At 41.3% G+C, this 26,008-nt stretch overlaps 1 protein-coding gene across 2 annotated transcripts in view; it reads right to left on the bottom strand.

Annotated features, from left to right (window-relative positions):
• KIF6 (kinesin family member 6) overlaps positions 1–26,008 on the bottom strand; it is a 385,696-nt gene that overhangs the window by 181,121 nt on the left and 178,567 nt on the right. Inside the window, exons 11-13 of one of the 2 annotated variants that reach the window (XM_049652734.1) lie at positions 25,593–25,698; positions 24,351–24,489; positions 19,541–19,756 (exon numbers count right to left, since the gene is read on the bottom strand). In XM_049652734.1, coding sequence (XP_049508691.1) covers positions 19,541–19,756; positions 24,351–24,489; positions 25,593–25,698 — 461 coding nt within the window. Of the gene's footprint in view, positions 1–16,249; positions 16,296–19,540; positions 19,757–24,350; positions 24,490–25,592; positions 25,699–26,008 lie in introns of those variants that run through there. The other variant, XM_049652735.1, reaches the window with a different exon arrangement.

The raw sequence follows: 26,008 nt of genomic DNA, 5'->3' as shown, positions 1-26,008 counted from the left end.
AGAAGTGAAACCATTCAAACTTCAATTAAGTCCACTAATATTTGCCTTACTAATAAAAACACAGAGAAGCCACATATCATGTTCACATAGAAAAAGATGTCATGAAACGCATTTGATTATCTCAACCACTTGGATGAAGTTTCCAAAAATAATCATCCACACTCAAGACCTTATCTGGAGATAATTTCCCCTACCACTTGGCTTAACTATTTTCAGGTTAAATGAATGGATGGACAAATGAAAAGTAATAACCCTAATGTGAAGATTAAAACTTGACTACTGATAGAAAAATCAGCATTATTTTCACTGATGATTAAACTGAACAAACCAAAGAAAAGCTTAAATCATGTTTTTATGTTACATTGTGATGAAGAAGATCTATCATAAAATAAATGCTGTGAAGCTGCAACTGTAAAGAAGGAAACTATGAAATCTACTAATTTTTTTTTTACTGTATGAAAAAAGTTTTCCCATATTATGCACATTAAACTCATGTGGCTCAGAATGAGGTAAGGAAAATATTTCACATAGGAGGACTGGATTTCATTCTATACTTGGGGCTCTTCTTATAAGCCTCATTCTGTTTGTTCCAGACACAAGGGCTTTTTCACATCTTTATCAAACCCGAATGTCTAGAAGCAGGAATGCAGGCTTTCATAGTTCAGGGGGATTTAAGAAGAGAACCTACATGATGTCATGAATAAGAACCACATTGGAAGATGAAAAATAGGAGTTGAACACCAACACAGGCCTTCCCCATGTTTGATGTGGACTCAGATAAAGCTGACCCACTCCCCTTGCCTCTGGGGATCACGGTCACCTGCTGCTGCGGTCCAGGCCCATCCCCCAGGGTCCTCCCTTGGCCATCCTGCACCAGTGGCTTCCTGCCCTCAGCTCTTCCATTTCCACTCCCCTGGTCACAATCCGCCCCCCCACCCCCCACTGCCACCTCCACTTTGATTCCTGTCATTAAAGCTTTGATGCATTATCCCAAGGAGAAAAAGAAATTTTCTCTCACCAACTCTCTCAAATATTTCCCTTGCACTGTACCTCTGGTCTGACAGCCCAGGATGCAACTGACAAAATCATCATCACAAAGTGATGTAGGAGATGCAGTTTCCTTATCTCTTCCACCAGAGACAGGGAAGGAAAAGCTGAAAGGGGGCCTTTTCCACTGCCAGACGACTATAAAGAAATCTCTAGAAGAGCAGATTGCTAGGTCAAAATTTCATGACAATGATTCCATCAATATGGGGAATGTCAAAGTCACCTGTGATATGACCACATTTTATGCATTAGTTAAAACAGCTGAGGTGGATATACATGTATGAAGATGGATAAGCCGCCGAGACAGATTATTGAGTGAAAAAAGAAGCTTCAGAATGATGGCATTTACTACAATGTTAGTTTGATGAGGGCAAGGATCTTTGTTTTATTTTGGATTTAATTGCCAGTGTCCAGAACAGCTCCAGTACAGAGCAGCCACTTAACATTTGCTGAATATTGAATGACTATTTATGGAGCAAAATACAAATATATTCACATGAAATAACATTATAGATTCTGTGTGAATTTACTATGTATATACATAAAAATATGCATTTATATATAGTAACCAGAAATATATAAGTAAAATTTTGTATTATTTATGTATTTCTAGTAATATATAAATAATAACATATATAAATAAAATTTATGTATCTATTTTAAGCTATGTATTATTTTATACAAATATAAATATATACATATATGTAAGTATACAAACACATATACATATATAGAAAAAGGGAAATTATATATATATATAATTATATGTAATTATATATATATATATATGTACATATATATAAAGAAAAAGTTAAAAACATCTCATACACACAATTTTAACTGGGGTGGTAGGGATTGAGAGATTGGAGTGGGTTGTCAAAGGGAAGTTAGCGCTACTTGTAAGGTTTTAATTATATTAAAGGAAAATACATACAAGTATTGTAAAAATTAAAAATTAAAATTAAAAGTGCTGTGGCATAATTCTGGCTAAGCTATGTGGATCTTATAGCCACATGCAACATAGAATAAACTTAGGAAATCCCTCTACAGGCTGCACACAGCAAATTTTGGGTCTGTCTTGGTAATACACTTCCCAGATTTCTGCACCTGTTACCAGGAAGCCAGCTGTGGTTGGTTCCCCAACCCCTTTCCTCCTCGTTCCTGATAAGGAGTGAACCCTGGGAGGAGGAAAGGTAGGAGAGGCCACATTTCAGAGTGGTACACTTCATTCTCCTTTCTCTCTTACTGTGCCCCTGTCCTTCGCCCACTGGCCAAAATGCTGCTCTCCAGGCTTCTGGAAAACGGTCCTTCACTGCTGTAGTACCGGGCCGAAGTGTGCCATGTCCTCAGATTACCTGCGTTTACCTTACCTAAGAAAGCAGTTGACCAAATGAAACACACTAGGGTTGAATGATAGATATTTCTAGCTTAACCTTCTTAAGGTTGTTATCCCATTTATCCAAATGAGGGGATTTCAAGCTTAGGAGAGAAGGAGGATTTGGGGCGGAGCATCCCTAGCCCCACCAGAGGTCTCTACTGTTAGGGACCCGGAAGGGGGGGGTGGGGGGGAAGGAGAGAGTTATATGGAGAATCCAGGCTGCAGCAGGGACAGGCTGACCATCTTGCATCTCAACCTCTGGCAGATTTGGTGTGCGACGGTGAATGAAAGAGACTCACGGGTGTTCCTTTCTGTGGATACCTTAGATACCATCTACGGCACTGTCACCTACCGCACTTGGTGAAAAATGGGGTTTTAAACCCTGGAGTCAATCTTCTGTCAAACAAAACTATTCCAGAAAAATGGTTAATTGAACACAGAAGCAATGAGTCTGGGGATAATAAGGCCCTGTGGGCTCTGTTTGCTAATGGCAAAAACCAATTATTTCACACAGCATATGTAATTAAAATGGAAGGGGTAATGAGCAATAAAGTTATGAAATGAATATGCTAACCAATTAGGTTTTCACTTCCGCTTAAAAATTTTTTTAAAGAGCCTATCTATTGTATATCCAAGCCAACATAATCAGCTTAACAAAACTTAATGAGTTCGGAGAGAGCAATAGACCACTAAATCCTGTCTATCTCCCTGCAGGGCATTATCAAAAAAACATCTTGGGCCTCGGTGAGAAAAATCACACACACACACATATACACACACACACGCGTGCACACGCACGCACACACACCCCACATTAGGCAGAGCATCACTTTTCCATGATCTCATACATATCAAATGCTGATCCTGCTTGTGTTCACAGAATAAAGTGGGTCACAGATATTCATTGAGATCATAAGGGCCAGATAAATGCTAGAGGACAGCAACCCAGGAACTGCCAGACTTAATGGAGTGGCACAAAATTGGAATTTAACCTACGAGTCAGTAAATCAACCATTTAGATAGTTCTGGACCAGTAAGTATGGTGGGACTTTTGTTTAATTTAGTGCAGACTAAGAAGACTAGAAAAGGACGGGATATACTAGAAAAGCACAAAAGACGAAAGGGTTGGTGTGCACACATGTGTCTTGTGTGTGAGTGTGGAGTGTGCATGTGCAAGGTGTTGTGTGATTATGTGGTGTGTGTGTGTATGGAAGTACAGGTGTGCACACTTATATTGGCACAGCTGTGACTGATGGAAATGATTTAGTCACCCAGCATTATCTGAGTTAAGTGATGAGCATTGCAGACTAATGGTTTAAAAGCCTCAATTGCTCTCTCTCATATCAGTGGACTGTAAAATTCTAAGGTGACATATCTCACTGTTTCACTGCAATATGGGAGAATGAGCAACATAGGACTTGAAATATGAGGCACTATACTACAGTCTTGTAAAAGGAATATGCCAGGCATTTGCTTGTAATCACTAATATAAATTTCTAGTGAAAGAAAAAGATAACCGTGCATACATTCAAAATCCAGATGGTGCTCAATTCGATCGAATCGAATACTCAATTTGATCACGTTTAGTAATGAGACCTAAAGGGCCAGCCCACTGCTACATGGCACTTCTTGGAATAGCCATTGCCTGATTCCCATTAAACTCTTGTGGGTGAAGTCATCCATATGTTTCAAAGTTTCACTCAAGCCATCCAAAGGTAAATGTTGAGCTTCTAAGAGAAATAAAACTCCTAAGAAGAGATTTGTAAACACGTCTCAACAGCACAGCTGGAGAGGGGAACCCACCATCTAAAAACTCAGGGTAACGTTGAGCTGATTTTCATCATGCAGTAAAGATGGGAAAAGTATAGAGTTGAATGTTAATATCTCTTATTGTATCTGCCAACTTCACGAAGGCATATGACATCATACACAGAACTGAGCTCGGAAGCTTCTACGTCTAGCTGCCTTGGGAAGTTCATAAATATCCATAGGCTATCCTGAATGTATAATTGGTCAAATTAGAGTGGGAGTACTTCAATGGAAGAAAGTACTATATATAATAGTTCTACTTTGGTCTGTCAGCTTGAGGAAACCAGGTTCAGAGTATGTCTGGACATCTGAAAAACCTCCAACAGAATGATCTACATTATTAATGAAAGTATTGGTTACAAAACTTATTTCCAAAAATAACTGTATACAAGTGACTGGGCTCTAGGAACACACAACAAGATGCAGTTTATCAAGCCATGGTTTGAGCCAGTACTGATCACTGACGATAAAACTGAGATATAAATAGCTGGACACAGTAGCACTGGCTGAACTCTACATGCAGCAGAACATGTTCATGGGGACACCGCACAGCAGGCTTTCCCATAAACAGTGTTCTATCGAGCACAAGCATCCTGTGAGATACTGATGGGCACTCTGAGGTGGAAGTTTGAGGAATGCTGTGCACTGCAACCCTCCTGTCCCCCTCCTAGGATCAGCAACTTGGAATTACACCAGTCTAGAAAGAGACAGGTGTAGGACAAAGGACGAAACAACTGCAGCGTTTGGTGCTAGCGCGAAGATCAACCCCACCTCCTCCCCTCCCCGCCCCCATACCCCACCAATACAAGAGCCCTGAGGCAGCCCTGCCTGCTAATGAACCCACACAGTCCCCACTATTCCTCCTCTGGAGCAGTTCCTTAAAGGCTGTCTGGGAACCCTCATACAAGGGAACCATCGCAACAAAGAAAAGGGCCAGGGGTAGTGTTGTCAGGTAAAATATAAGATTTCCCAGTGAAATCTGAATGTAAGATAAACAACAAACTTTATTTTCTAGTATAAGTGGCTTCTGTTCAATATTTGGGACCCAGTTATACTAAAGAGTTGTGCGTGATTTATCTTCTGTTTTTATTTTCTACATCTGGTAATCCCAGCCACGAGGCACACCTCTTCTATCAGTTTTGGAACAGTGCTCAACTCAGCACAAGTTTATGAGGCTCAAGACATTCAGAGAACAGACTGCTGTAGGATTCCCAAGAAATCTCTGTTCATCAAAATGAAGTAGAATAACCAAAAGCAAAGAACTGAACAGATTCACGGAAGCATAACTAGAAATTAAGGGAACCAGAAGATGAGAAGAGAGATCAGCCTGAAATGCAGCTAGAGGGAGTGAACTAGTATTTCCGAGCAAAGCTTTCTGACTGAGGGAGCTTAAGAGGTAGAGTGACAGGTGGCACAAAGCTTTTCAAACAATGATGGAGGGTCTAATCGAAAGACAAACTTGACGTGCGTTTGACATGCGTATGGTGGAGAAAGGCGTATTGTTTCCCAGGTGGCCTTTTTCAGTCCCACCCAATCCACCCCCCAACATATATACTGGTTATGGTAATTTCAATGACATAACCAGCTGAACTTAACTGCAGTAGAAGCAGAATGGTAAATTCTGGCTTGGGTTGTCACAGCAACTGATAGACGTTGTGCAAAGATCATGTCTTATGCTACAAATAAAGTCAGAGTTCATCTATCATCCTTCCAAAATACAGTCCCAATTGAACACAGTGACGGAAACTATTTTCGTCTTTGTTGGTATAAATCCCAGAATATCATATCTGAAAAAGGAAGTGCTGATGGATTCCCAAACTCCAGGGTGAAGGCAAATGCTATAACTCAGTGCAATTGTTGTCTCTCATCGCAGGGTGAAATCTGATTATATGATGGCCAGGGGGAAATGACAGAGTTAAACTTGTCATATAGGAGGTTTAAAGATTCTCAGCTCTGTTCTTGACCCAAATCAAAAAGACCAGAAAAAAAAATCTCCTTGATTCAATTCTATTTCTCTTGCTTTAGTGTCTCTATGTTACCTCCAGAGGGGGCTCTGAGGAGGCCTCTGAACACTGAAGACTTATATAGGAGCTTACAATTTAGGAAACGCAATACCAAAATTCTAAGTATCTGACTTAGGAATGACCCATATCTACAAAGCCACAAAACTACTACCACTGATCAAGTGTCCCCATCACTAGGAGAGCGGCTGCTACTGTTAGAATCGACTAGGACCCTGTCAAGAGAAGAGCATGTGGGAGACATACAAACTGCTCCCCACAATGTGAGGAAAACTCTACCCAACAATTTCCAGCACCCTTTTTGAGCTTTTCCATGCTGTACCTTTGTCCCAAGCTCACAGGGTCCTGTGATTTCACTGCAAGTGGAACATTCCAGAAGCCGGTTGACCTTTCCCCCCACTCTCATTCCAAAGCATCATCTAGGGAGAGTTCATGTCAAAGGAAATCATCAGAAGCATATCATTTAAAAGCCAGTAAGAGACTGAATGTGCCACACTTACCAGGCCTGTAGCCTCAAGGATAATCAATCCTACCATGACTTCTATCCCTATCATCTTTGGCCACCCACAAAATGCAAGCCCCTGCAGGCAACTGTCATCTCACATATTATTCTTTACTTCCTTGCCCTATTGCCATGTCATTCTACCCACTCCTCCTTCCACTGCTGGCCTCCCTGAGAACCTGTCCTATGCTGCTCTCTGGACCCCACATTCGCTGTTAATTAAGCTCTCCCACATGCTCAACATTTTTATTGGAACACCCCCTTCAGCTCTTTCTCTTCACTGAAATCTGACTTTTCCTTCAAGGATACTGACTTATCTGGAGCCCTCTCAAGTGGAGGATGTTCACTCTCCTATGTGCAAATACTAGAAGGGCCAGGGTCATTGTGGTTTTCTTCGGAGTCACCAGTACCATTTCAATATCACCGTTTTTAACATCAAGGCCCAAACCTTTCCTCCTTTGAGATTTGTGCCCTTTGGTCCTGCTACCCACTCTCTCTGATGCTGTAACTTAAAGTATATATTGGTTCAAGGAGTGAACAAACCACCCAGCTACCTAAGCAGATTTGGGCTCCTGGCTCACAGTTTTCCTTTCTGCCCCATTTCCTGCCAATATCCTAATGACTTCAACACCCACAAAGAAACTCCATTTAACAACACTAGCCTCGAAATTCTTTAACCTCCCATGATCTCTGTGACTATTTCTGCCTCACTTCCTCTCCTCCCACTCTTCAATCTGGTACAGTGAGCTTTCTGCTCCTTCGCTCTTTAAAATTGCTTTGGCAAAAGTCACTGTTCACTTCCCATCCAAATCTGATAGACTCCGCAATTCTCACCTAAGCTGACCACTCGGCAACTTCCAATACTGTTAATCGCATCCATCTCCTCAAAACACAACTTTTAGCAGGGCTTCTGAGATCTTACTCTTGACTCTCTCTTGCCTTTCACAGCTCTGTTTTGCTGGCCCTTCTGCCCCAGATCACCCCACTAATATTGGGGAGCCTAAGCATTCTGCCTCTGGTCCTTTTTCCCTCTTTTGCCTTGCTACCCATTTCACTGGACCACCTAATCCACTCTCACGGCTGTAAGTCAGTGATCGTTGTCCCTAATTAACCCCTTGCCTTGAGCCCTAAAGCTATATATTTACTAGCTTAGACACCAATATCATATTCATTCTCAGTATATCCATAATTAAACCAATACACTCTCCTTCCAGACCTGCTTCTCTTCATGGATTCAGTCTTGCTAACCTGGGAGTCATCCCAGATTGTCAATTCACCCCCCACCCATCCTAACCAGTTGCAATCAGTTCTCCTTCATAGTTACCCCTAACATATTTCTAATCTTTTCAATCCTGACTGTGGCTCATTTATCCAAGCTCTCATAATTTCTGACCTTGACTAGTACTACAGCATCCATTCTACCTCCCCCCCAGGTCCCTGGTTACTCGGCACATTGCTTATCAGTGATCTTTTTTTACCAGAAATCCGACCATGTTACTCTCCTATTAAAAAGTTATAATGGCTCCTAATTGCTAGGAAAATTAAGTTCTAAATTAGGAAGCATGGCTTTTAGGCTTCTCATGAGTCTGGCCCTCTTTAGCTTTATTTCTTGGGAAATACTATCCAATCCACACAAATGCTATAGTCCAGCCAAACCGAAGACTTGAAACATCACAAAAATTCCATGTTCCATATCTCCATGCTATTGCTTGAGAAGTTTCCTAGGTGCTCTGTCTTTTGCTTCCTTCATCTATTTATTTTGTCAGACGTAAATTTGATTACTCTTTGAAGATTTTGTTCAAGTATCACTTCCTGCATGCAAGTTTTCCTAAACCTACCCAGAAGGAGTTGACCATTCCCCATCCATGTCCCATGGCACTCTCTGTGCATGTCCACTATAGGTCCTCTTCTAGATCATAACTGCTTCAATAAGTACTGGGTCTCAGTCACCTAGCATAACAGTCAGTACATAGATTCAATTCAGTGCTTTTTAAATGAATTAATAAGAGTCACTGCTCCTGCAGCTAAGAATAGTCTTTCATGCTTCCCAGAGTCTCTCTAGTAGAATATCCTATATTTTCCACATCATCTAGAATAGCACAGTACTTCGTGTGTTCTACAAAGCGAATAAACAATTGGTGAAAAAGTAACGTTTTATTGCCAAAGCCTGGGCAAGACTCTGCATGGATGTGTGTGTGTGTGTGTGTGTGTGTGTGTGTGTGTGAGAGACAGAGAGAGAGAGAGAGAGAGAGAGAGAGAGAGAGAGAATGCTTCTGTTCTTCCGTTGCCAGAGTGCAAGGGCATGTGTTCTTGACATCCCGAGTTGGAATGCAGAATATATTTCATCAAGAAAACAATGCTAAAAATAGTGATTCGATCACATAATTCCTATATTTATTCAGCTTTATGGGTCATATTACCATAGAGTGACATTATGAGCTGTAAGTTACATAATTCAGCTAAGGTAACCATTGCACTGGTATTTTGGACATCCTGGAAAACTTATCATCTGTGGTGGATACTATGATGTGCCATCCAGATAACCCTTCAAGAATAAAGGATTCCAAGAATAAAATATCTAGAAACAAATTTAACCAAGGAGGTGAAAGATTTATATGTAGAAAACTGAAGATATTCTGTGTTCATGGACTGAAAGAATCAGTATTGTTAAAATGTCCATACTACTCAAAGCAATCTACAGATTCAATGCAATTCCCATCAAAATTCCAATGGGTATGTTCAAAGCAATACACAGATAGTCATAAGATTTGTATGGAACTGCATGCGTGCACACACGTGCGCACGCACACACACATACACAGCCCGCAAATAGCCAAAGCAATCTTAAGAAAGGAAAGCAAAACTGGAGGCACTGTGCTCCCCAATTTCACACTATATTACAAAGCTATAATAATTAAAACAATTGGCATTGGCATAAAAACAGACACACAGATCAATGGAACAGAATAAAGATCCCAAAACTAAACTTACACATACATTGACAATTAATTTATGACAAAGGAGAGAAGAATATGCAATGGAGAAAGGGCAGTTTCTTCAACAAATGGTGCTGGGAAAACTGGACAGTCACATGCAATAGAATGAACTGGATCACTATCTTACAATGTACACAAAAACTAACTCAAAATGGATTAAAGATTTTAACATAAGACCTGAAATCATAAACTCTTAGAAGAAAACAAAGGTGGTAAGAGTTTTTGAATCTGACACCAAAAGCAAAAATAAACATGTGGGACTACATCATACTGAAAGGTGTGATATAGTTTTTTATGCACAGTAAAAGAAACCATCGGCAAAATGAAAAAGCAAACTACTGAATGGGAGAAGATATTTGCAAATCAAATATCTGACGACAAGGGGCTAATATCCAAAATATAAAGAACCCACACAGCTTAAAAGCAAAGCAAATCAAAGCAAAGCAAAAAACAAAAAACAACAAAAAGCCCCCAACAATCTGATTTATAATGGGTAGAAGTAGGGCTCCTGGGTGGCTCAGTCGGTTAAGCATCCGACTTTGGCTCAGGTCATATCTCGCGGTTTGTGGGTTCGAGCCCCACGTCGGGCTCTGTGCTGACAGCTCAGGGCCTGCAGCCTGCTTTGGATTCTGTGTTTCCTTCTCTCTGCCCCTCCCCCACTCGAACTTTGTCTCTCTCTGTCTCTCAAAAAATAGATACATGTTAAAAAAAATTTTTTTAAATAATGGGCAGAAGATCTGAATAGACATTTTTCTTTTTTTTTCAATATATGAAATTTATTTTCAAATTGGTTTCCATACAACATCCAGTGCTCATCCCAAAAGGTGCCCTCCTCACTACCCATCACCCACCCTCTCCTCCCTCCCACCCCCCATCAACCCTCAGTTTGTTCTCAGTTTTTAACAGTCTCTTATGCTTTGGCTCTCTCCCACTCTAACCTCTTTTTTTTTTTTTTCCTTCCTCTCCGCCATGGGTTTCTGTTAAGTTTCTCAGGATCCACATAAGAGTGAAACCATATGGTATCTGTCTTTCTCTGTATGGCTTATTTCACTTAGCATAACACTCTCCAGTTCCATCCACGTTGCTACAAAGGGCCATATTTCATTCTTTCTCATCGCCACGTAGTACTCCATTGTGTATATAAACCACAATTTCTTTAACCATTCATCAGTTGATGGACATTTAGGCTCTTTCCATAATTTGGCTATTGTTGAGAGTGCTGCTATAAACATTGGGGTACAAGTGCCCCTATGCATCAGTACTCCTGTATCCCTTGGGTAAATTCCTAGCAGTGCTATTGCTGGGTCATAGGGTAGGTCTATTTTTAATTTTTTGAGGAACCTCCACACTGTTTTCCAGAGTGGCTGCACCAATTTGCATTCCCACCAACAGTGCAAGAGGGTTCCCGTTTCTCTGCATCCTCTCCAGCATCTATAGTCTCCTGATTTGTTCATTTTGGCCACTCTGACTGGCGTGAGGTGATACCTGAGTGTGGTTTTGATTTCTATTTCCCTGATGAGGAGTGACGTTGAGCATCTTTTCATGTGCCTGTTGGCCATCGGATGTCTTCTTTAGAGAACTGTCTATTCATGCTTTCTGCCCATTTCTTCACTGGGTTATTTGTTTTTCGGATGTGGAGTTTGGTGAGCTCTTTATAGATTTTGGATACTAGTCCTTTGTCCGATACGTCATTTGCAAATATCTTTTCCCATTCCATTGGTTGCCTTTTAGTTTTGTTGGTTGTTTCCTTTGCTGTGCAGAAGCTTTTTATCTTCATAAGGTCCCAGTAGTTCATTTTTGCTTTTAATTCCCTTGCCTTTGGGGATGTGTGAATAGACATTTTTCCAAGGAAGACACACAGAGGGCCAACAGGCACATGAAAAGACGCTTGACATCTTTAATCATTAGGGAAATGCAAATCAAAAGCACAGTGAGATATCCCCTTACATTTGTGAGAATAGCTATTAAAAAAAAAGACAAGAAGTAACAAGCGTTGGCAAGAATGTGGAGAAAGGGGACCCCTTGTGCGCTGTTGGTGTCAATGTAAATTGGTGTAGCCACTGTGGAAAATAGTATAGAGGTTCCTCAAAAAACTAAAAATAGAACTACCATAGGGCCCAGGAATTCTACTTCCAGGTATTGATCGAAAGAAAAGGAAAACACTAACTTGAAAAGCATCCCCATGTTTACTGCGGCATCATTTACAATGCCAACATATGGAAATTACCTTGTGTCCACTGATTATGAATGGATAAAGAAAATGTGATACTTTTATAGATATAGATGTAGACACAGATACATAGACATAGATATAGATATAGATACAGATATAGATATAGATACAGATAATATTATTCAGTCATAAAAAGAATTAAATCTTGCTACTTGTGATAATATGGATGGGCTTCAAGGGCATTATGCTAAATGACATAATTCAGACAGAGAAAGACAAATACTGTAAGATTGCTCTTATATGTGGGATCTAAAAAAAAAAAAAACCATAGATACAGAGAATAGATTGATGGTAACCAGAGGTGGGGGATTGGGGGTGACAAAAATAAAATTTAGGGTTAAAAAGAAGAATGAAGGACTTATTCCTCCAGCTGCTAAGAGTACATTAGCAGCAAGTCCTCAGTTATCAACCCTCTTTGGAATTTTCTCAGCTCAAGAAAACTGCCTCATTTAAAGCCACCCCTCTTTCAGGGGCAGGCCTGTATCCAACAATCGTCATGAAGGTAGAAAGGCCCTGCTCTGTTGCCTCAACTTGGGACAACTCTGACAGGCCTGCTCAGCTTCAGAGCCCCTGAGGCCTCTGTCAGGACTGCGTCACAGCTCAGCTCTCCCTCTGCTAAGTCCTGCACCCTTCCTCTCACTTCCACAACTGTTGGTTCCAAGGGCCCTCCTGAATAAACACCTGGCTGAGACTTTGCTTTCCAGGAAACCTAACCTACCCATATACGAGAGAATGAAACCTGAGCTCCAAATAATCAACTGAAAAATTAATTTTGAATGCAAAGTTTAATAAAATGAAAATTAATTACCTGTGTTCTGACACAATCTTCATATTTGGGATCCTTTATCCTAAAGCCAAAAGAAAGGGTTCCCACACCCAGAACTATCGCTAACTTTCTGTCACATGTAAGTATATCACTTTGGGCAACTGGTTTTCCGTGATTGTTTGGTTAGTGTCCTCTACCAGACCTGAGTGCTGTGCCTTCTCCCAGCAAGTTTTGAAGGAGATTTGAGGATATCCCTCTTATTAGAAGAATCAATTTTCTTGAGCAGACAATATCCCATCTACTTTATGAACATAACAGAATAAAAATATAGCCTTTCACCCTGAACTTCAGGTGAAAAAAATGGCATTATTTCAGAATAAGATTCTTCCTACAACGAGGTAGGGAAATGAGGTTGTTGGCCATAATTTTACCTGTCTTGTCTCCATGATTCTGGAACAATACCCATTCATGCTGCTGAAAATAAAGACACAAGCAAACAATACAACATAGGCAAACCTTTTATCCATTCAGGTTCATTCCACCTGGCTGTATGTTCTACCCTGTCCTCCTCACTGTCATCAGCAGTCTTCTGCGTTTATCATTTTTCACTGAGTACTTGGGTACCAGGGTCATGGTCTTCCTTTATACATCTAACTCAGCAATTTTTAATGTCCATAGGCAATAGGACACTGCCTCTTTGATACCTCTAGTTCTTTGAATCCACCCCATATTCAGAATCTGTGTTCCCCTTCCTGACCATACTGTTTCCCCAAAGAATATGGAATTGGTGATTGACTAGGCTACAGTTTTGGTGGAATCCTCAAGTACCCAGGCCCCTTTGTTCAGCATTCTCATTATGCTAAAAGACAGCTCTAGCTACCTACTTAGCTCCCTGACTAGATTAAAAATTCCTGAGATGCTCATAGATGATAACTTCTAAGATGGATGGATGGATGGATGGATGGATGGATGGATGGATAGGTAGATAGATAGATAGAGGCACATGGGAGCTCATGGGTGTCTGCTGAATCCAACAAATGTAAGAAGTTGAGTCCCATCCAGCACCACACTGCCTTCCTTTAGAAAACACATTGGCTTCTACTTGTTTGTTCACTTCTTAGGTTTGAAGACCTTAGTGGTGGAATCATAAAGATTATCAGATAAAACAAATGGAAATGGGGGTAAGGCTTGATTTTAAACCTAAAGCAGAGTCTGTTCTCAACTTCTCTCTCTCCCCTTTCTCTTTTTTGAGCATCATTTATTCATTTCATCTAATCTATGGACCCTTCGAATAGGAGGGTTACAAAGATGCATTTCTCAGAGGCAGTGTTCGGAGTAGCCTCAATACTCTGCACTGCGGAAGTGAGGATGGCCATGGAGCTACAGAGAAGGCAATGATCCATTTACTCACTGTCTCTTTAATTGAATTTATAGGGAAATGCAAGGATGAAAGCATGGTCAGTTCCAAAAGAGAGGCTAAGATGGATCATGAGAGGTTTGAAAAGCAAGAGGTGAACATTTGTGCCTGAGGCTTACTACAAAGCAAGTTGGAAAGGATCTTAGAAAACCTAATCTCTATACTTTTTCTCTGGTTTTATGGGTGAGTTTTGCTCTATGGATTTCTCTTTGAGCTCTTCAACTTAATGGATGATTTGGGTATATTAAACCTTTGTAACAGTAGCTTTTGGTCCAGAGAGCAATCCTTTGAGCATGAGTAGAGCAAACTCAAGGAACAGACTCCAGGTTTGAAGCAGCATGCCAGAGAAGCACCGGCTGCCCTGTCCTCCTGTCGATGCCTGTACCTGCATTCTCAGTGCCAGAAGAACTGGGAAAACCAATAAGAGGGACAAGAACCAGAGTTGTTTATGCCATGGAGAACTGCTGTAGGCTCCCTCTGTTATATCTCTTCATGCTCTTTGCCTCTTTGTTTCCATCACTCCGAACTCAGACTATTCTATTTCCTCAACCATTTACCACGTCTCCAGGCATCTCGTCTTCAAAACACTAAAGATTTTTTCCACAAATGCCTTCCCAGAGCACAACTATCACCACTCCCCCTCTGTTTTGTTGGTTCCCTGCAACCAGATGAAGAAAATTCCCCAGCTTGGTATTCAAGGGTTTTCGTAACATGGGTAAGAAATTAAATGTGAGAAATGAAAACAACATGAAAGCATATAAAGTTAAAAGGGGACGTTCCCATCTATTCCTCTACCCCCTCCCTCTGAAGCAGCCATCCCAACAACTTCCCACTCATTTTTCTAGCCTTGTTTCTTCGGACTTCCTGTACCTCTCCAGGGCCCTAGCTAAACAAGTACCCCTGCCAACTCTACATATTTTTACTTGCCTTCCTGTTCCCAAGCCTTTACTCATAATATTCTTTAAACCTGGAATGTAATAGAATGTTCTTCCCTCCATCTTTATCCAAATTCTACTGATCCTTTGAGACCTAACTTCTGTGTCACTTGTTTTGTAATGCTTTTCCCAATCTATTTGTAAAGGTCCCTGCCTTCTCCTTTGCCTTCCCATAGTGTTTCTTCTAGCTCCTGCTATAGCACCTGTTATTTTATTCTCTGCTTTTTGGGTGCCAAGCCAGACTCCGCTATTTAAACGTGAGCTCCCAGAGGTAGAGACCATTTCTCAGTTTCCGCTGGTGCCCCCTATAACCTTGGACCTTCTGTGCACATAGTGGAGATTCAGTAAATTCTCAGGAGTATGAGAAAAGAGCCTGGAGCCTCCAGGCTGTGGCTTTGGCTTTCAGTTCACCTTTTAAAATGCCGGTGACATCACCTGTGATGAGTGGGTTCTGTTAGCATCTCAGTTAAAGGATGTGGTGAGTCATCAGGGGCTTTTGGAACACTGGTTCCAGGTGACCCTCTGGAACACACAGTCAGAGCACGAAAAAAATAAACAACAACAAAAACAACAAACCCCCAAAACCAAACAAGAAAACCAAAGTATCAAACTCCTGCTATTTTAAAGAGAACCATATGACTCTTTTCAAAATGTGGAGCTGAACAATCCCTCTCATTACTTGAATGAAACCAAAACAGACATTTAACTTCCAAAAAAACAAGAAGCCCCAAAGCCCCTAACCTTCCTTCCTCTGCCTTGGCAGGCTGCTTGCACAATGACTGTGTAGGGCTCTCTAGTGAATCATGAGTTTGGTTTCATTTTCTTTTAGCACAAGAAATTTGAAAGAAGTCATTTCCGGCATGAAGTGGGGGTGAAAGGAACAAGGGGGAGGGTCATCAGAGGGGAGACAATGGTCTCCGAGTGGAGGATGTCAAATCTACTTGCTTTCTGCATTAAAAGCAGTCCAAAGGATGGTTAATAGAAATTGACCATACCTACATAGGGCAGAAATCCTTCCGAAACCACATGCTTATTAATTTTTTGTATTTGGCTTAGTTTACGCAGGTTCTTGTATAAAATAATGCAATAATAAAAGCCTAATCAGCTCCTAGGATCTTAAATATTATAACAAACTATCCCATTACCTGTTGCTGCGCAGCATGGATTCATCCACAGCAATTTTCATCCTATCTGTAGTTTTGCCAAAAAAATAAAATCAATCTCCCATCAGTCCCTCTTCCAAATGGTTAGATCATTATCAATCCATTTGTGAACCTACTCCTATTTAAAGTTATTGCTAGAGCTACATCCAATGACAGTTAAAACAACTCAAAAACTCTTTAAACTATAAGGCTTTTCTCCAAAACTCTTTTACCTCATTTGTACTTGGACTTTACAAACAATTTCCATTATTTTTCAGTGATTTTCTATTCAAGTAAACTTAATTCATTCTCCAAACAAAACTAGTCTGTCTTGATAGTAGTATCAAGGGAGGAGAAGGGTTACTGAAAAAGTTGACTATAATTATGAGTTAGGAGAGAGATTATGAGATGCTGTGGGAAAGAAGAATTATGAGAAGGGAGATGGTGTGGGCAAGAGAAAATAGAAACAGAAAAGGTCTGGCACACTGCGAGGGTGGGGCAGTGATATCTGAGGCCATTTCTGCACAGGCATAATGGTGTGTGTCTTTGGAGAAGGCCAGTGAACAGTCCATAAGCATGGAGTTCTAACATTCGTACTGACCATGACTTTCCATGTCAGCAGAGATGCCAAGCTCTGTTCTCTATAACCAACAATGCCAACTGTGGCACGGCCAGGGGGAGCACTGTTCCTTACCTCCATGAAGAGCCTCACAAGCCACCCACAGACCTGGGGGCCATCTTCACCATTACCTGCTACCTCCATTAGTCACCAAGCCCTGCCCACTCTCCCTCCTAAATGCTTCTGATTCCCTCATCTCTCTCTCATTATTTCCATCCTCTGGCCTAGACTACTATACCATAATGGCCTTCTAATTAGTCATGCAATCTGTTCTGCACAGGATACTCAACCTGTCTTCCTAGCTTTTCAACTCCCCACATGCCAACCATCCTGACCTTTTCACTTTCCAAAATGCTCCTTTCCACCACAAAGGCCCTGAAAGCTATTTAAATAATTCCTTTTGCCTGCGATATTCCTTCCAGCCACACTCCCACCCAATGCCCCCTGTTGGATCTTTCTGATCTTAACTTGAGGCAGGGTTCCCTGGTATGTGCCCCATCAGTAATACAGAGGTGCACTTTTGTAATTAATTGTTCAAAGCTCTCCTCTCTGTCAGTTTCTAAGTGCTCTGAGATCAGAGGTTGGGTTTGTCCTTGTATGTTCTTGTATAATATGGGGCTAAAACAAGAACCTATAGAATAAGGATTAGATGAGTTAATTCAAGCAGACAACTGTGAAGAGTACCTGACATATATATAGGGCTGTGTAAGCTATAGTCATAATAGTAATAATTGTCACAGTACCTAGAACAAAGTGTGCAGTCAATAAATATATGTTGAATGCATAAAGGAATGAATAAATTGATGGATGAACTAATGAAGTCACCAATGCAGAGGGCCTCCTTTTTTTTTGAACCAGCTGTTACCAATAGCAGAGTATAGGAATGCTGTATGGAAAACATTCACAGAGAGGAATAATTGCTTTCTTTGCCTCCTGCCATTTACCATGATAAATGGTAAAAATAGCGTTTTTGATTTCCTTTGATTTTTAATTTATTCTACTATGTTGTTAAATAAATAGTCAAAGCAAGGAGATTTAGAATTAAGAGACAAAGGGATATAATATCACAAAGTATATTTCCAGGCTTCTTGATCTTGTCTTTATTAAATAAAATGTGTCCTTCTTAATGAGCGCCATACTCTCATTATTAACAAGCTAAATCCTTTAGAAAACCATGCATATCAGGTCGCCCATCCCAACAAACATTTATACAGAGATTTTCTTGGTTTTTTTTTTTTCCTAATTTTGTTTAATGTTTATTTTTTGAGAGAAAGACAGAGAGACAGCACAAGCAGGGTATGGGCAGAGAGAGAGGGGGACACAGAATCCGAAATACACTCCAGGCTCTGAGCTGTCAGCACAGAGCCCAACAGGGGGCTCGAACTCACAAACTGTGAGATCATGACCTGAGCCGAAGTCATATGCTTGACTGACTGAGCCACCCAGGCACTCCTATAGAGAGATTTTCAAACTATATTGCCAAAAGGGGAAGCTTTTCACCCCTTTGTTCTGGTATGTTCCATGTTTCAGATTTCTCAATGTTTTCAAGAGAAAGACATCAATCACACAACGGTACATTGCACTCTGCTGGTCTAATAGAAAGAGAAAATAGCACAAACCAGCCTGGGCCTCTAGCATGGTTCTGTAGTTGTAGAATTGACATACCAATCATGGCCACCTGGGTGGCTCAGTCGGTTAAGTGTCTGACTTCGGTTGAGGTCATGATCTCATGGTTTGTGGGTTTGAGCCTCGCATCGGGCTCTGTGCTGACAGCTTGGACCTGGAGCCTGCTTCGGATTCTGTGTCTCCCTCTGCCCGTGCCCCACTGTCCACCCCCACCACTTGTGCTCTGTCTATCTCAAAAATAAATAAACATTAAAAATATTTTTAAAGAAAGCCTGACATACCAATCAAAAGCTACAAGTTGGGAGAAGTGCTTCCTTGTCAATCCAGCTGTGTGAAATCCTATCTGACAAAGTTTTGTTTGTTTATTGTCCATTAAGGCAGACTGTAATAATATTGTTAAATTATTTTGCTACAAAGAGCTTATTCAGATTTAGAAACAAACACTGTGTCATCACATTGGCAATGAAACATCTGTCCTTATTCTTTCCCTCCCGTGGAGGAAAGATTGTGTTCCTTTCTCTAATGTTAACTTTTCTCCTGTTGCCTTGGACCCATCTATTTCTGCCTCTGAACTCTTTGATAATTCATACTTCGTATTTTAAGTTCAGTCATCAATTTTGGAAATTAGTATTTAAGAGTTGTGATAGTTATAAAAAATAATTCTAACAAATAAGTTGTCATTTCTTCACCTTTGCATATTTAAAACTAAAAAATGGTATGCTGAATTCCATTATGGAGAATGAGGAATGCCAGGATTGTTTTTTGTTTTTTTTTTTTTTCCTTTTGAGGATAAACTTAACCTGGGAATTTTTGTTATTGCTGCTGAAGCTGCTGCTGGTACAACTTTAAAACCTCGAGAAATATTAGTAATAATAACAGCAATTGAATTACAATGATGAAGAACAGCATGATAAAATTATAACCGTTTCCATGTTTATTTATTTTTTCTATATACATATAATTTATGATAGCCTATGTTTTCTCATTTAAGCCTAGGTTTTCTGTATTTAACATAATATAATTTATATTTATAAATAAATATAACTGACCTGTTTTTCTGTGGAGCAAACTGGATCTGTACCCAAAAGTGTTGACGTCCTGGACCTGTGTGGGAGCTGAGGATGGCAAAGTCCTCAGACCTTCTGGGTTCCCAGGTGGAAAAGGTGAACTCTGTGAGTGTCCACATTCACTTCTATCCATGCCAGATGAGTGGAGAGCATCCTGAGCTTTCTTCTTTTCCTTCTTTAGCATATTGACCAGAATATCTGAAACTTGATTAAGGATTTAGTGACTCGTGCTAAGTTGCAATGATCAAAACACTGTTTCTGGGACACCTGGGTGGCTCAGTCGGTTAAGCATCCAACTTTGGCTCAGGTCGTGATCTCACCACTTGTGGGTCTGAACCCTATGTAGGGGTTCTGTGCTGACAACTCAGAGCCTGGAAACTGCTTCGGATTTTGTGTCTCCCTCTCTCTCTCTGCCCCTCCCCCTCTCACCCTCTGTCTCTTTCTCTCTCTCTCAAATATAAATAAACACTAAAAGAAACCACTAATGTCTCAATTGAGGTTAATATTCCAAATAATATTTGCTATTTTTCACATGGTAAAGAGACCACTAAAGGAAGACTTCAACTTCCTGAAGTCATTTATCCAGTTACAGACAGTTTAGGAAGCTAGTCAATATGGCATCATTATATGAAAAATTAGCAATCCCAAGGTGTTTAAAATATAAAGACTTAAAATTTTTATGAAAGGGTTTATAAGAAATGAACACTTAGTAGGAGCAGGCAGTGGAGCTATGCATGTATCTGTGAGTAAGTAAGACCTGAATCCAGGAAACTGCTCAGGAGGCAGCAGGAGCAGAGAGGGAGAACACCAGAGTCCGCCCAGCTGGCAGACCAGCCAAATCGGTTCTGGTGGCCAGAGCACCCCCACATTCAACACATGTTTGCATAGCATAGATTCAAATGGGACTTGAAGTCACTTAAAAAAATCCCTAAATCTTGGTCCCAAATGCAACTGAAAAGAGATGAATTCTTATTACAGATACATTACTTTAAAATGCCCCTCTTGCAGGCCATTTCAATATACTAGGTACACTGATGATAACATCACTGCATTCCACCCCACTTTGCTATTCTTTCGGGCTCAAGATGCTGAGAACTCTGAAGAATCTCGGCCACCACTTGAGAACCTCAGAACTCCGCCATCCCCAGAGATGGCTTCACTAAAATAGGAGTGAGGAAATATGGACATGGTGGGGAGAGAAGACTGCTGCTCAGACGCCTGCTCAGACTCCATTTTCCTCCTCAGCTTTGGCTCCAACTTCCTGGGAGATTTCTGGAAGTGCAATCACTTTTTCTCTCACAGTCCTTGATATGGCTTCTTCTTTGCCTCAAAAAACCATGCCCTTACCAGAGGTGGTATCTGGGCCTTGTCCTAGCAGAGAAGAACAGGGATCTGCCCACATCTTCCACTCCTTTTCATACGGAATTGATTACCAAGAGCATCAGGGGCTTCCACTGGTTCACACGCTGCAGTGGCAACATCCAGTCACTCACTCCTTCAATGGTATTCAGTGGAGCTTGTACTATGTGCCAAGCACTGTTCTAGGCATAGGGATGGAACAATGAAAAGGTATATTGGCTTCTTGCTCTCACAAAGCAGATGTCCTACTGGGGAAAGACAGATTTCATGCACATGTACCAAACATTAGAGAATGAAAGGGCTGGATAACTAATTTTTAAAAGGTCAAGAGGGCTGCCAGGTGGCTCAGTTGGTTAAGCGACCAACTCTTGATTTCAGCTCAGGTCACGACCTCATGGTTTGTGGGATGGAGCCCTTGCATTGGGCTCTGGGCTGACCGTGTGCAGCCTGCTTGGGATTCTCTCTCCCTCTCTCTCTGCCCCTCCTCCACTCGTGCTTGCTCTCTCTCTCTCTCTCTCTCTCTCAAAATAAATAAACATTAAAAAAAAATAACAGGTCAAGAATGACTGAGTGGCTACTCTACATTGGGTGCTCACAAAGGACTTCTCTAATGACATTTAGGCTGAGATCTGAATGACAGGAAGCAGTGGCTGGAGGAAGAGTATCTCAGCAGAGTTACTGGCTAGTGCTAAACCCTAAGGAGAAGGGCCTTGGCAGTTTTACCACCCAATGGACATTTGGCTGTGTCTGGAAGCAATGTTGGTTGTCATACTGCAGTGGGGGGCAGGTGCTGTTTCTGAAGTCTAGTGGGTAGAGGCCAGAGAGGCTTCTAAACATCCTACGATGCACAGAGCAGCCCCCACAACAGAGAATTTATACAGCCCAAAGTGTCCATAGTGCCAAGGACGAGAAACATGGTGTTAGAACAACAAGAAGGACACTATGACCAAAGCCTAACATATTTGGGATAGAGACATAGTATGTGAAATCAGGGGCTTGGCAGACACACAATCATGTAGGGCCCTGTGATCCGGAGTAAGGAGTTGAGGTTCATTCTAAGTATAGCAGGCCCTGGCAGAATTTAAGCAGAGACAGACAGTGTTCTGAGGTACATTTCATAAAGATCAGAGTACGGATTTATCTTCTTGGCTGCCTTCCTTCTTCCCTACCTTTCCTTTGTCTTCTTCCCCTGCCCATTCCGTTGAACTTGGGCCTTCGTTGTGCGAGGTACTAAATGACATGCTGTTTGTTACATGTTTAGTGAAGGGCAGTCTGAACTTTATTCATACTGATAATGTCACTGAAATGACACCATTTTCTCTCCCTTTCCAAGAAGAATGTTCAGTGTCATTCACTGTCATTTTGGTTGCATTACTGTCTTTTGCTGAGCTCAAGTATTACCACCTGTTTTTCCTACAGACCAGGTCTTTCTCATTCCTCCTGTCAGTCTTCACCTTGGTGGTTCTACAGACAGGATATGAAAATATCCTCCAACCTGGCTATGAGAAGCTTTGAAATTTCAGCAGCCTTTCTTGGTCATTAGCCGTTTGATAAGTATAAGCTTTGTGATGAGTAAATCTGAGCTGCTGTTTTTCCTTCTGAGTTTGCCCACCGTGTACAGAGTCCCACCTCCCACCATGTAACACCACAGTGCTCAAAGCACCTGCTAGTCACTCACCTTACCGGCTTTGGCCACCACTGTGAGGTTGGCAGGGCAGGCTTCACGGTCCTACTACTGAGGGGTAGGAAAGAGTTTTGCGGAATAGCTGTAGAGCGAATACATGAAGAGCGAGGATGTCAATCCAGGTGTGAACTTCAGGTTCAGCGATCTTTTCACCATGGCTCCTACATGCCAACACTTTGAATATGAGTCTCACAAGGAGGAGACCCTGCTCAGGTTGTTCTTGGTCAACAAAGACCGAGGGCAGCCCCACACGAGCAGTGGTACCTGGATTTGGCAGTCAGTCAGGGAGATGAGGTAAGTCTCTCTGTCACTCTCTTGTCTAAGTAAACATACATGTGCAAGCCCAGACTGTTCCCTGGCTGTCCTATCTCACCTCACCCCTCCTATGGGCACATACATTCAGAAGCCCAGAGGGGGATTAAGAATTTGTCGGAGTGTTTAGCGGGAGCAGATCCTAAAGACAACCAAAGCTAGGAAAAGAAGCAGAGCTCAGACTGGGACTGGGGCTGAGGCTGAGTCCTGGGCTGGGAGCATCCCTGGAGATGGACAGGGTAAGAGGGAAGAAAAGGAATGGAGGGTGAGACTGTGGGCAGCGCTCACAGACAAGGCCTCGTGTAGCAGAGTAATACATGGCTGACCCTACTGTTGCTGGCTGGCTGATAAAGGAGCTAAAACTCACTTGGATCAGGCATACGGGGTCTGCTAATACTCAGCTCAAAGTAGAGACTGAGGTCAATCAGGCAGTGTGCCTACCTTGTATGTGGTCTGCTTTTACCTCTTTATTAGTGGATGTCCTTCATGTATGTTCTTTTCACGCATTTTTCACATTGACTGAAGCTAAAAGACCCGTTGGTGCTTTTTAAAAACGAACAAACAAAAACACCTGTCTGTAAGAACTGACCAAAATAACTTCTTATGCATGTTTCAAGTCTGCAAATGTACCGACAATGTCAAATCTTGTACGAGAAGCTTGAAAGATAAGACAAGAAACAATACCAAAGAAATGCTGCGGAGACCTGAGGTCTAACCCACCCAACAGGGGCTCTTCAGAGGTAACCACCCAGTCCCACTGGAGGCAGCTCCCTGCTCTCAGACCCCAAACACACTGCCTCCTAGAGCCAAAAAGGTTTCTATCTTGAACACCCTTCACTCACTTCCAAATTTGGGAACATCTGTAAGTAGAACCCGAAGCAGTAGATCTGGCTTTTAAATAAAAAGTTACATTTAAATCAATCTCTGCTCTTCATAAGCTAAATACCATTTGTCAGTTTTCAGCCACCATTTGAGTTTCGCCCACACACCAGCCACAAATTCTGGGCCATGGTGAGGCTGTGGTCAGCCCAGCGTCCGGTCAGTTAGCTAAAGATAACCCGCTAACTTTTTGGCTCAGAACTGTAACAGAAAGAACACAGCAGAATAGTCCAAAAATATATATTTTCTACAAAATTTAATGTTAAGAGATGGTGTGAAAAAGACCACACTTTTCAATAAACTGAAATATTCCCCCATAATGTAAATGTATCTGGCTAAAAACAAAGTAATTTTTTTTTTCCTTTTATAACGACTGTGTTTTTCACTAGCCACTACATTTTGTTTGTGGAAGGGACCTCTTCTAAATGAAAAGAAGCAGTGTGAACCGGAAGCAGGGCGGGGACCTAGGTGATGTGGCCAGGGGAAGACATGGAATTGTGCTCACTTCCTCTTTTAAGCCAGTAGAGGGTAAGTTCCTAATCACTTCAGAAAGGATACTGATTTCATTATCCCTCTGCTGTAGAAGGTCTCGTAGCTTTTTATATTCTTCCTCTTTTAATGGTTCTTGGCAGTCTTGATCTTTGATTTCTGAAGAGACTGTGCTTTTTCCATGGATCTTCTTGTCATTCAATAGTTTCTGTAAGACGAAATAAGAGCTTAGAGTCCGTATCTCTTTTCTTTTTTTTTTTTTTTTTTTTAACTTTTATTCAGTTTTGAGACACAGAGAGAGACAGAGCGTGAGTGGGAAAGGGGCAGAAAGAGAGGGAGACACAGAATCCGAAGCTGGCTCCAGGCTCTGAGCTGCCAGCACAGAGCCTGACATGGGGACCAAACCCATACAGTGAGGTCATGACCTGAGCCAAAGTCGGCCACTCAAATGACTGAGCCCCCCAGGCATCCTGTCTTTTCCAAATTTCTTAGTTTCTTGGACTCTTTTCCCCTTTGACAATTCTTTGCACAAATCAGGCATGAATGTCCTTTCTTGCCTCCTTGTCTCAGCCAATGCAGCTGCCTTAGCTCCATGTGTCTTCTCCTTCTCCCTGCCTCTCTCCCCTCCCCTTCATCTTCTCTGCTATCATCTCTCTCCTTCCCTAAACTTGGAAATTCTTACTCAAACATTATCTCCTCTTGAACTTCTTTCTCCTTCTCCTTAACCCCATACCATTTGATTTACACTTTAAACAATAGCACTTATGATGTGTTATATTTATTCTTTCCATAGATGTCCTCTTCGTGACCTTTCTTATTCAATTTTGCTTTCCCGGGGCTTGGCCCATAGAAGACTCACAACAAATGCTTATCATCATAGTGAAGAATGCCAAATCACAAGTGAGGTAGAAATAAAGGTTAATGATATTCCCACTGTGTCATCATGAAAGGGTAAAACATAAGGCAGAGAAAAACTGAGGGTTTATATGGATAAATCTAATCTGCTGGGGAAAATGCAGGACACAACTTTCTTGATGTATCTTGAAAAGAAATGGTTCTTGAACATGGAATTAGTCTGTGTACAAGGTAGAGATTCCTGGAAAAATAACTACAAGTTATTCACTGGCAGGTAAGATATGACCTCTGGAGAAGTTCAATAAGCCCAGCTTTGTTTGAAGATCATGCCATTTAGGACATGAGAAGCTGGATCTTAATCTTTTCAGGGTTGTAAGAGTTGGTCAACTAGCAAACTGTATTGCAGTTTCAACATGGCAGACAATGGCTTCTACTAGAGGAAATGTTTAAATTTACCTTTAAATAATGGAAACAGTGATGAATTTTACGCATATCAGTGCCAACCTCTAGTCTACTCTCCGGATCTTGGTCTTCCAAAAAGGAGGTTATTAGTTTTTCCAGCCTAAAAATACATAATGTATGAGAAGCAACTATGAGCTAGAAACTTTAGAAATTTTAATGGTATTACTTGGTTGGTTAACATTTGAAGTACAGGATACTGTTCCCATTTCTTTATGAAAATATAGTTATCTGATTTAACTATAAAATTTAAGGGGAAAGAAACATATTGACAAAGTGAAATCTGAAATGATGCAATTATTTGACTAATTTCCAATAAGTTTTCATACACGGCTTTCAATTTGAGTCATTTGATTTCTACAAAACATGCCCTCTGGCCAAGCTGAATTTCCATGCCTCTATGCCTAGCTACC

This window comes from Panthera uncia, assembly GCF_023721935.1.
Source record: "Panthera uncia isolate 11264 chromosome B2 unlocalized genomic scaffold, Puncia_PCG_1.0 HiC_scaffold_24, whole genome shotgun sequence".
Lineage (NCBI taxonomy): Eukaryota > Metazoa > Chordata > Mammalia > Carnivora > Felidae > Panthera > Panthera uncia.
This window is presented reverse-complemented; position numbering and strand designations above follow the sequence as displayed.